Consider the following 12474-nt stretch of genomic DNA (forward strand, 5'->3'; position numbering starts at 1 on the left):
TTGCTTTGCTCACACGGGCGCCTTGCTTCTACGCACGCGCAGATCACTGATGACAACATCCGGGGCGGTGGGCAGGACCTCCGGCCGGTTTTACTACTGGTTCTTGCGAACCGGTCTGAACCGAGGGCAACCCACGACTGGTTTGGGCGAAACGGTAGTGGTAGTGAGTAGGCCTGCCCAGCCCAGGGGTGGGTTCTACTTACCTTTATTACCGATTCTCAACAGGATCACGCGGGTGCCATCCTTCGCTCACGCGGGTGCCTTGCTTTGCTACGCGCGATGCACAGATCACTGATGACAACATCCGGGGCGGTGGGCAGGACCTCCGGCCGGTTTTACTACCGGTTCTTGCGATCCAGTCCGAACCGGGGGCAACTCACCCCTGGCCCACCCGCCCCGACTCTCTGCCGTCCTATTTAGGCAGAGTTTTGAGGCTGGGTCCCTGTGTGGAAGAGGCACGTGTGCGAGCAAAGCACATGCGGGGCGAACTGGTAGCAAGAAAATGTGACACCCACCGCTGCCCTTAACATTTTTTGGTGTGGCTAAAGGGACATATGGAAAAGACATTTTAACTCAGGAGTGGGGGGTAGAAGGGAGTCTTTCCTATTCTCTATTATACAGGCAGTCCTCGACTGACAACAATTCGTTCAGAGACTGTTCAAAGTTGCAACCGCACTGAAAGAAGTGACTTGTGACCGTTGTTCACACTTACGACCTTTGCAGCATCCCCGGGGGGGGGATCACGTGATCCAAATTCAGACGCTTGGCAAACGGTTCACGTTTATGACGGTTGCAGTGTCCCCGGGGGGGTGTGTGTGTGTCACGTGACCCCCCCTCCTTTGCAACCTTCAGACCAGCAAAATTGACGAGGAAGCCAGTTTCACTTAACACAACCGGGTTACTCACTTAACGACGGGAGTGATTCTTGACAAAAAAATATGCCGTAAAATGGGGGCAAAACTCCCAACGGTCTCACTTGGTAATGGAAATTTTGATTGTAAATCGAGGACTTCTTGTACGTGACGGATATCTGTAATTCTGCGCTACGGTGCTACGATGGAATGCAAGGAACAGCCAAGGTCAATTTGTTTCCCCTTTATTTTTAAGACGTTCATTTTTAACAGTGAGGTGAGTGAGAAATCCGTGGACCTGAAAACAACTCCATTCGTTGCAAATTTCAGGGCAATTAAATCATTAGCTAATTAGTGCAATTCCTCGGTGGACTTCACAGCGTAGGAGAAAACAGTGTGCTGCTTTCTTGCTCATCCTTGCTACTAGACACTTATTTACTAGAATTTAAAGGACACCCAACTCCAGGTAAATTTGAGTGTGGCTTACATTATTAAAAAAAAAAAAGTAAAAACTTAAAAACAAAAAAATTGATAATCGATAAGCACGTGGGAGCCGCTGCTCTAAAATCCAAGCTTGTTCTCAGAACTGTACCTTATTATCTTTTTTTAATTAAATAAGACCCGTTTTTTTGAAAAAAGATCTGAAGATGGAGCTGAAATCAACATCCAGCTCTTCGTTTTTGCTCCCCAGCACCTGAACGTACTTTGAAGGAAAATCTCATCCCATGCTTGATTCGCTCCCTTCCCCAAAACCCAACCGAACGGATCTGTTCCCCTGATCCACCACTGAACCCATTTCTGTGTGGATCCTAGAAGGAAGAGGTAGTGCAGGTAGATCTATAAAACACCGGACCGGCCATCTCAAAATGAAGGTGGCTTCTCATCGCTTTTGTAAAGTTTGCGAAGGCTGGAATCCATTAAGAAATCCACGGACCTGTATGACAGCCAAGGAGAGAGAGAGGGAGGGAGGAAGAGAGAAAAGGATAGAGAGGGAGGGAGGGAAGGAAGGAGGGAGGGAGAGAGGGAGGGAGAGAAAGGAGAGGGAGGGAGGGAAGGAGAGAGGGAGGGAGAAGGAAGAGAGGGAGAGGGAGAGAGAGGGAGGAAGAGAGAGAAGGAGAGAGAGGGAGAGAGGGACGGAGGGAGGGAGGAAGAGAGAAAGGGAGGGAAGGAGAGAGGAGGAGAGGGAGGGAGGAAGGGAGAGGAGAGAGGGAGGGAGAGGGACGGGGAGGGAGGGAAGGAGAGAGAGAGAAGGAGAGAGGGAGGGAAGGAGAGAGGGAGAGGGAAGGAGAGGGAGAGAGAGAGAAGGAGAGGGAGGGAGGAAGGGAGAGGAGAGAGGGAGGGAGAGGGACGGGGAGGGAGGGAAAGAGAGAGAAGGAGAGAGAGGAGGGTAGAGAGAAGGAGAGAGGGGGAGGGAGAGAGGGAGAGAAAGGGAGGGAGAGGGACAGAGAGAGAGGGAGGAAGGGAAAGAGAGAGAGAGGGAGAGAAGGAATTAAAAACAAGGTTTTTCTTAAAAGGAATTCATACTTCCAGAAAGGCAAACTGTATATAAATATATATTAACTATACATACATACACACACACACACACATACATACATACATATAAAAATATCCCACACCATATTATGAATTCCAGAATCTGGAAAACACAATTTGGCTTCTAGACCTCAGCATCTTTAAGAGGCATGGACTTCAACTCCCAGAATTCCCCAGCGCGACTGGCGACTGGTGGATTCTGGGGAGCTGAAGTCCACACCTCTGAAAGCTCCTGAGGTTGAGAGAGGGGGGGGGCTGCAGTCCCGTATATCGCAAGCTCGGGAACTTGAGAATCACTGCCGTACGGATAGTTCTCCACTTACAACAGTCGGTTTAGTGACCAAAGTTACAACGGCAAGGAAAAAAGTGACTTAGGACTTAGTTTTCACACTTAAGACTGTCGTGGCATCCCCGCGATCAAAATTAAAGATGCTTGGCTTCTGGCTCATATTTATGACGCTCAGCTCTTGTGGCCTGTCGGCCGCCAGCCCCTCCAGGACCCGAATCAGAGGAGACGTGGGAGTCGGGGTCAGCATCAAGGCAACCTGGGAGCTCCGAGGGGGAAGAGGGAATGGAGCTGGCAGAGAGAGAGAGGAGGAGCCTGGGCCGTCCGTCAACCCTCAGATGGAGAGTCAACAGCCCCCAGGTCTGGAGGTGGCTGATGAGGAGGAGGAGGAGGAACAGCTGAGTCCAGTGCCTGACACTCAAATGCGCAGAAGGCAGAGGAGAGGAGAGCACTGGAAATCTATGGGCCGGTCCTTGGGACGGAAGAGCCAACGCTGCTACTATCCCCACCCTAGCTCTGCGGATAAAAGGCAGAGGGCGGAGATGAATAAATGTGACAGACAATTATTCATCTCCCTGCCGGACAGACTTGTTAGCCTGCGGTGAGAGAGGAACTTTTTGCCGGGGCTGCCGGCGCTCCTAATCAAGGAGCCATTGCTTCAACTACAGAGGGTTTGTCGTGTCTGAGGAGCTGGGTCAGAACCACTCTGCTCCCCTTAACCAAGGGGCTGGCCGACAGCTCATACCTGTCGATAGGCTTGATGATGAAAGGAATGGCCGTAAGCCCAACGGCCGTCGTCGTCCATTTCCTGACAGGGAGTGGCCAGCGGGTCAAGCTGCCCAGGAGGTAGAGGGACCCTGCGCAGATGCGGTTGATGGTGAATCCGGGAATGGCCACGGAGGCCAAGGCTTGCCAGATGAACGTGTCCACCACGGCCACGGCCGCCTGCGTGGCCCTCCCTTCCTCCTGAGGTTTTGCCTGGTCAGAAGAAAGATTTAGAGCAGTGATGGCTAACCTTTTTGCCATCGCGTGCCAGAAAGGGGGGGGCGGGGGAGGTTCGCGCACGTGTGTGCCCACACCCATAATTCTATGCGGGCCATTTCGGGCCTCCGGAGGATCTCCGGAGGGATGGGGAAGGTTGTTTTTGCCCTCCCCAGATGCATAGAGAGGATCTGGATCCAGGTGAGAAAGAAAAACGGGCCTTCCCCACCCACTCCAGGCCCTCCGGAGGCAGGAAACAGCCTGTTTCCCTACTTCTGGTGGGCCCAGAAGGCCCGAAAATCAGCTGGCATGCGCGCTGGAGCTGAGCTGGGGTGCCCACTGATACGGCTACGCATGCCACCTGTGGCACGCGTGCCATAGGTTCGCCATCACGGATTTAGAGACTAAGTCCTTATTTCTCCTCATTGAACCAATCACCGCAGCCTCCTTACGCGGTGGTCTCGTGCGTGCGCCGGCTGGGGAATTCTGGGAGTTGTAGTCCACGGCTATTAAAAACTCGCCGAGGTTAAAAAAAAAAACACACACGATTTTCCTGAACTAGAAAAGATGCACCGAAGCCAGGATGTGACTCCTCCGGCTGTCATACTTACAGCTGCTGCGGCTTTTTTACCCTTGTCGACCGCATCTGCTGTCACGTAGGCCGTTGCCACGCCATAACTGGCCCAGACCACGGAGACGGGCACCAAGGCCCTGAAGGATTCTCCCACCTCGTTGGCGTAGCCTGCAATAAACAGCAAAGCCCACTCAGCTCTGTTTTTCCCCTCGTCCGCATTTTAATCTGCTTCACAGCCTCCCCCTGCGAGGTAGGCCGTCCTCAGCCATCGTGACCCGGATTTTCCTCCTGCTACGCCGTACCTCAGTGGCTAAGACACTGAGCTGGTCGATCAGAAAGGTCGGCAGTTTGGCGGTTCGAATCCCTAGTGCAGCTCTCCTTCATGAGAAAGGGGGTTGGGCTAGATGACTTCCAAGGTCCCTTTTGGCTGAAGAGGTTGTAAAAAAAATGCTTTTAAAGCCTCTGACTTGCCTAATCGGCAGAGGCTTTCTTTTTTTAAAAAAAAAAGCCTCTGATGATCCCAGCTGAGCCGCGCGATCATCAGAGGCTTTTATTTTTTACTTTTAGAAGCATTTTTTTGGCCAAAGAGGTTGTAGAAAAAACGCTTTTAAATAATAATAATAATAATAATAATAATAATAATAATAATAATAATAATAATAATAATAATTTTATTTCTATACTGCCCTTCTCCCGAAGGACTCAGGGCGGTGTACAGCCTATTTAAAAACACAAGACAAAACAGCAGTTAAAAATTTAAAATAATTAAATAAATTTGGCTCAATTTAAAACCTCACAAATTTAAAATACCCCAATTTAAAATTATTATGTTGATAGCCCAGCCTGATGATTGCGCGGTTCAGCTGGGCAATGGGCGGGGGGGGCAGGGATTTTTGCTACCGGTTCTCCGAACTAGCTGCCTCCATCACTACCGGATTGGGCGATCCAATCCGAACCAGGAGCATTTCACCCCTGAATCAAAGCATAAAATAATAATAAAAAATCAGTTCTAATAGATTAGGTGGGCAGACAGGCCCTCTCCACTCTCCAATTGAATTTGTTCTATCCCGATTCGGCAATCAGCAATTTCAATTTCAATGGAATTAAATCAGAAATCGAATCTGGATTGGACAGCTGCTCCTACCCTAAAGGGGCATCCTGATCCGGATTAAATTTCGCTATGTCGTTGCACAAAGAAATGTTGTCAACTCTGCACTCTGCTGTGCCCTTCGAAACGCAGCTTTTTCCTCCTCCTGCCTCAAGCAGAGCCCTTCTCAGGATCCAAAAAGTCACCTTGAGCCACACTTCCACCTCCGGTTGTCTTCTTTCACGCCAAAAATCCTCACACTTTCTTTCCTTCTTAAATTGTACCCCAAACACCCTCCTGTCTCTTGCCCCTTGCCGGGTTTTTTTTTTTTTCCTCCTCCGAGGCTTTCTTTAAAAACACAACCCACATTCACCCAAGCCAAGATTAATTAGCCAAGAAACCTAATTCAGGAAGCCTGAAGTTCCCACAAGGCTTATAAAGCCACCAAAGATTTCAAGCTTTCACGGTTTCAATACATGAACTGTGAGTTTGACGGACTGGTTTCCACCACTGATCTTGTTCCCGTTTTGCACTTCAGTCTGGTCGTGTGCCAGCTACGTGTCTTGGATGTTTTGATTTTTTTTGGTCTATGACCACAATAAAGTATGATGTTGCTGCTACGCACAATTTCACACACGGCCACACGGCCACAATCCCAATCAAGGTTAAAACTAATTCAGGTCAAGACGTGCTCCGAGAACAGTTAATCTCCGACTTGCGACCACAACATTTTTTTTATTGCCAAGGGAAATATTTATTTTAAGGGATTTTTTGCCCCTTTTGGGCCACAGTTGTTAAATTAGTAACCCGGTTGTTAAGTGAATTTGGCCTCCCCATTGATTCTGCTTGTCACGAAAGGGGGAAATCACGTGATTCCCCCCGGGGGATCTTGCAACCTTGGTGGCGCAGCAGACTAAAGCACTGTTAAGTAACACCAGCTGCCTGCAATTACTGCAAGTTCAAATCTCACCAGGCTCAAGGTTGACTCAGCCTTCCATCCTTTCGAGGTAGGTAAAATGAGGACCCGGATTGTGGGGGCAATAAGCTGACTTTATATAAAAAAGAACACCGCTTAGGAGGGGCCGAAAGCCCTACTAAGCAGGTATATACAAAAGTATGAAGGCTATTGCTTAACGCATTGTAAGCCGCCCTGAGTCTCCGGAGAAGGGCGGCATATAAATCGAACCAATAAATCGAACAATAAATAAACCGTCATAAATATGAGTCAGCGGCCAAGCATATCATAACTGGGGGCTCCTAAACCGTCATCAATATAACTCCGTGGCCAAGCATCCAAATTCGGGTTGCGGGAGCCCGGCGATGCTGCAACGGACGTTAAGTGTGAATGACAGGCTGCAACAGACGTTAAGTGTGAACGGCGGTCCTAAGTCGCTTTTTTCCCCGCACCGTCGTTCCTTCAAACGGTCAGTAACCGAGCTGTTGTAAGGCAAGGACTACTTGCACAGCAGATTTGATTCTAATGGGGCTTAGAAAAAAAAAAAAAGAAGTGGTGCGAAGGTAAAAGATTTGTCCATCAAAAAGGTGGGCGGTTCGGCGGTTCGAATCTCTAGCACAGAGATTCGAACCAGCGAACTGTGTGAGCAGGGGGTTGGACTAAATGACCTCCAAGGTCATTTCCAACTCTTGTTACCGTTACGGATTCCTGGCCGCATCTTGGGAAGGTCGGCGAATCTTCCGCCTACAAAAGCGAAAGCAACACCGATCCCCTTTCACTTTTGGGGATCACAACCCCCCCCCCAAATTCCCTTTTGCTCTGGAAGGATCCCCAATACACTCTCCCCTCCCAGTCCTTGCCCGGGATCCACTCGGATTGCAGGATCTGCTGGCTCTCCGGGTGCCTCGTTTTATTTCTCCCCCGGGGCGCAGCGCGGCGGGCACCGGGCCAGCCTCTCTGGACCGGCGGCCGCGGAGAAAGCTGCGCCCCTTCGCGGAATACTCACCCAGGTAGCGCACCCAGGTGTCCCGGTAGAGGTCCGGTGGAGGATCCGCGGCGCCCGGCCCGGCCATGCCTCCCTCGCTCGCTCGCTCGCCACCAGCGGCGGCTGCAAGAACGCGCCCCGCCGCCTCTCCACGGTGCGCCCTGGGCGCACGGCGCACCGAGGAACCGGCCCCAAAGACCCGGCCCAAGCCGCTTCCCACTGGCCGCGGAGAGGGCGGGCAGAGGCGGAGGAAGGGCGGTCTCGCCGCTGCTGGAGGACGGCTTCCTGCTCGGCCCCTCTCGGGCAGCTGAGCTCCAGCCGGCCGCCGGCGGAATGGATCAATTCGCCACGGCAACACAACTCAGCATGGCCAATTCGCCACGGCGCACAGCTGGCTGCGTGCGGGACAATTCAACCATTCAATTGTTTGGAAATAATTTAAAAAAAATATTTTATTATTATTATTATTATTTTCTCATTCGTATTTCGTTTGGTCTCTCCTTTGGCACCCTTCCTTTCGTGATTCTATTCTAGTAGTTTTGTTCCCTATGCCATCCATCTGGCAAGCTGGCAAGATTCGTTTTTCTCACCAGGTACATGTGTACATCTGAGCTGGAGAGACTGTGTTGTTTCCGTTGTATAATATATGTGGGTATGCATACTTTTTGTATTTATTTATTCTGTCATGGTTAGGTAGTGTATATTGAAGGTGGAGACCCTTTGAGATTCTATGCAAGAAAATTTCTTTTTAATGTATGCCAATGAGTTACAATTCAAAGTAACAATAAAGTTATTCTATAGTTCTTTGATATTAGTGTAACTCTTGTCATGTGGCGAGTTGGTCATGACAAGTTGGCCACAGCGAGTTGGCCATATGAGTTGGTCATGGCAAGTTGGCCATATGAGTTGGTCATGGCAAGTTGGCCATATGAGTTGGTCATGGTGAGTTGGCCATGGCGAGTTGGCCATGGTGAATTGGCCATGGTGAATTGGCCATGGTGATTTGGCCATGGTGAGTTGGCCATGGTGAGTTGGCCATGTGAGTTGGCCATGGTGAGTTGGCTATGGTGAATTGGCCATGGTGAGTTGGCCATGGTGAGTTGGCCATGTGAGTTGGCCATGGCGAGTTGGCCATGGTGAGTTGGCCATGGTGAGCTGGCCATGGTGAGTTGGCCATGGTGATTTGGCCATGTGAGCTGGCCATGGCGAGCTGGCCATGGCGATTTGGCCATGGCGAGTTGGCCATGGTGAGTTGGCCATGTGAGTTGGCCATGGTGAGTTGGCTATGGTGAATTGGCCATGGTGAGTTGGCCATGGTGAGTTGGCCATGTGAGTTGGCCATGGCGAGTTGGCCATGGTGAGTTGGCCATGGTGAGTTGGCCATAGTGAGCTGGCCATGGTGAGTTGGCCATGGTGATTTGGCCATGTGAGCTGGCCATGGCGAGCTGGCCATGGCGATTTGGCCATGGCGAGTTGGCCATGGTGAGTTGGCCATGTGAGTTGGCCATGGTGAGTTGGCTATGGTGAATTGGCCATGGTGAGTTGGCCATGGTGAGTTGGCCATGTGAGTTGGCCATGGCGAGTTGGCCATGGTGAGTTGGCCATGGTGAGTTGGCCATAGTGAGCTGGCCATGGTGAGTTGGCCATGGTGATTTGGCCATGTGAGCTGGCCATGGCGAGCTGGCCATGGCGATTTGGCCATGGCGAGTTGGCCATGGTGAGTTGGCCATGTGAGTTGGCCATGGTGATTTGGCCATGGTGAGTTGGCCATGTGAGTTGGCCATGGTGAGTTGGCCATGGTGATTTGGCCATGGTGAGTTGGCCATGGTGAGCTGGCCATGGTGAGTTGGCCATGGTGATTTGGCCATGTGAGCTGGCCATGGCGAGCTGGCCATGGCGATTTGGCCATGGCGAGTTGGCCATGGTGAGTTGGCCATGTGAGTTGGCCATGGTGAGTTGGCCATGGTGAGTTGGCCATATGAGTTGGTCATGGTGAGTTGGCCATGGTGAGTTGGCCATGTGAGCTGGCCATGGTGAGTTGGCCATATGAGTTGGTCATGGTGAGTTGGCCATGGTGAGTTGGCCATGTGAGCTGGCCATGGTGATTTGGCCATGGTGAGTTGACCATGGTGAGTTGGCCATGGTGAGTTGGCCATGTGAGTTGGCCATGGTGAGTTGCCCATGTGAGTTGGCCATGGTGAGTTGCCCATGGTGAGTTGGCCTGGTGAGTTGGCCATGGTGAGTTGCCCATGTGAGTTGGCCATGGTGAGTTGCCCATGGTGAGTTGCCCATGGTGAGTTGCCCATGTGAGTTGGCCATGGTGAGTTGACCTTAGCAAGTTGCTTTTGGTGAGTTGTCATAGACCTGGCCAGGCCAGCGCACCTTCCCACCGGGCCCTCCAACCTGCCACTACTGGTCCCTACAGGAAGCGGGCTAGCCCAGCCAGAAAATCCCAGGATGAAGCAGCGGGTGGGAATGTCCCAGGTTAGAGGCTCAGGCCGGTGGACGCTGTACCGTAACAAGAGTTGCCCAGTCAGGGCACCTTCAGTGGACAGAGGCCATGGGCAGGGTCTGTTTCAGGCTTAGTGCGCTTGGTGAAGCCAGTCAGCAAGGTTTGGGGGAGCAGCTAAGAGCCAAAGCTGAGAAAGGGGGTTCCTTCATTGTGTCCCACCGTAACACCCTTTTTTGTAGCATATTGGGAAATGAGAATACAGGGTAGTCCTCAACTTACAACAGTTCATTTAGTGACCATTCAAACTTACTGGAAAAAATGACTTAGGACCTTTCTCATTTTCAATGTCAACTGAAAGCTGGAACCAAATTCATGAGTGTCTTTTTTTTTTTTTAAATCAAATAGGCAGGGAATCCTTCCGTCGAGGCCTAAAGACTTGGCTGTTTCAACAAATGGGCTGATTCTGATTCTTGGGTTTTATTATTTATTTGTCCCTGTTTTAATTGGTTTTCTAATTAGGATTTTCCTTCATTATTGTATGTTTTTAACTTGTGTTCGCCGCCCTGAGTCCTTTGGGAGAAGGGTGGCATAGAAACATTTGTAAATAAATAAATAAATAAAATAAATCCAGTTCAAACCACTAGATGGCAGCCAAGCGACGCCTTCTCATCCTGGTTTGAAGATTTCCCCTTGTGTGGAATCTGGGCAGTTCCACACAAGGGAAGTTTAGTTGCTGCAGAGATGCTAGTTAGGAGAAAGAAAGCCGGAAACAGAAGTTTGAGCTTCATATCTGTTCTTGGATCCTGTTGGGAGATTTGGGGAAGACAATCTTGGTTGCCGCATTTGTCCCATAACTTGGCTTCCTTTGAAAATAAAAGAAGATGGTTAGACTGAAATTAAAGGATAAGGAAAGTATTTTAAGGTATGGGACAAGTGGTCCGATTGGATTAAGCGAAAAGAAAGTGGATAAGGCTATACGTGGTAAACCATATAGATAATCTTAATGAGTACTAAATTTTACCTTTCTTTAATAGTGAATTTTAAATTGAGAACTGATAATTGAGAATTTATTTCCATGCTTGCTTCATATAAATACCAACAACGACTTCACCGTCAAGAAAATGAATATGGGACTAGGTTAAGAAATATATAACGTGTAGAGAAGAAGAATATATATAGCTATGTAAAAGAATAGAAATGAAATGTCAAATATATGATATGATCTACGTATATGAATATCTTATTATGGTTTTAATTGTTTTTATAATTATTTGATAATTTAATACAGTTTGTTTTAAAATTAAAAAAAAAATAAAAGATGGTTAGAAAGATTTATGGAAGCCATGAGTCCAAGCGGAGGCTCATTCCTGGACCAGCATAGAACATAGAACATAACCGGATTGGAAGGGACCTTGTAGATCTTCTAGTCCAGAGGTCAGCAACCTGCGGCTCTGGAGCCGCATGTGGCTCTTTCACCCCACTGCTGCGGCTCCCTGTCACTCAAAATATGCGTCACAACCGCCAATGTGCAACACCCACCAGCACACGATTTACTGAGCTTTTCAACCCCCGGTAGGCCAACCATGGATAAATCCAAGAAAAGTTTCAGAAGAAAACAGAACATTTGATTCAACTACATATGCTAGTTTTGTGGCAGCTCAGGAAATAATCAGGCACGGGAAGGGTTTTGTGGCTCCCGGTGTTTTCTTTTCTGTGGGAAACGGCTCCAAATGGCTCTTTGAGTGTTTAAGGTTGCAGACCCCTGTTCTTGCCAACCCCATACTTAAACAACAGACCCTATACCAGTGGTGGGTTCCTCCCGGTTCGGTCCGGTTCGGCCGAGCCGGTAGCGGTGACGATATGACATCACCGAACCGGTTCTCCTCCCCCCCTGCCCTCCCACCCCCCCACCCACGTTATTCTTACCTTTTATTTGGCCCCACCCCCAATCTATTGCTGCCTCCTGAGTCCCAGCTGATGACTAGAGGGAAAAAACCTGTTTAAACTCTTGCCGCGGGGCTTCAAAGGACCGTCCTACGGCTGATCAGTGTTAAAAGCAAACAAATGAGTCGGGTCGTAAGTGCGAGGACTGGTCGTAAGTGCGAGGACCTTCCAGAAATGACTCTGACCAGCTAGCCACGCCCACCTAGTCACATGACCTCCAAGCCACACCCACAAAATAAGCCACGCCCACAGAACCGGTAGTAAAAAAATTTAGAACCCACCCCTGCCCTATACCCATGATGGTGAACCTACGGCATGTATGATGGCAGTGGCACGCAGAGCCATCTCTCCGGGCACGCCAGCCATCGCCTGTTGCTCTTCCAGGTTCCGGCCACTGCTCTTCACATGCGCGGGAGCACTGGAAACCGGAAGAGCAGATTCCTGACATGCATGCGGACTCCGGGAAGCTGAGCTACTGGTTTACGGTGCACACATGCACGCTGGCCAGCTGATCTTCGCACGCACATACGTGCCAGAAACTGGAAGACTACATGACCAGTGCAAATGCACACACCAGAAACCAGAAACTCAGCTTCCTGGTGCACGTATGTTCTTCCGGTTTCCAGTGCTCCCCTGTCGAGCGTAGGCGCATTCCCGTTTCGGCACTCAGTGCCAAAAAAGTTCGCCAACACTGCCCTATACCATTTCAGTCCAGTTTCTTCTTAAAAGCCTCCAGTGTTGAAGCACCCACAACTTCTGGTGGCAAGCTGTTCCACTGGCTAATGGTCCTCACTGTTAGGAGGTTTCTCTTCAGTTCCAGGTT

The 12474-nt window shown here is 50.0% G+C and overlaps 1 protein-coding gene across 1 annotated transcript; it reads right to left on the minus strand.

The window, feature by feature from the left end:
• Nucleotides 1–1080: 1080 nt before the first annotated feature.
• MTFP1 (mitochondrial fission process 1) lies at nt 1081–7623 on the minus strand. The gene is made up of 4 exons (XM_034428656.3): nt 7277–7623; nt 4266–4396; nt 3419–3651; nt 1081–1785 (listed from the first exon to the last, which is right to left on the minus strand). The coding sequence occupies exons 1-4, from the start codon at nt 7341–7343 to the stop codon at nt 1713–1715; spliced, it is 504 nt and encodes a 167-aa protein (XP_034284547.2). The 5' UTR covers nt 7344–7623; the 3' UTR covers nt 1081–1712.
• Between the last annotated feature and the right edge of the window lie 4851 nt (nt 7624–12474).

This window comes from Pantherophis guttatus, chromosome 17 (assembly GCF_059756535.1).
Source record: "Pantherophis guttatus breed Tessera chromosome 17, ASM5975653v1, whole genome shotgun sequence".
In the NCBI taxonomy this organism is placed as follows: Eukaryota; Metazoa; Chordata; class Lepidosauria; order Squamata; family Colubridae; genus Pantherophis; species Pantherophis guttatus.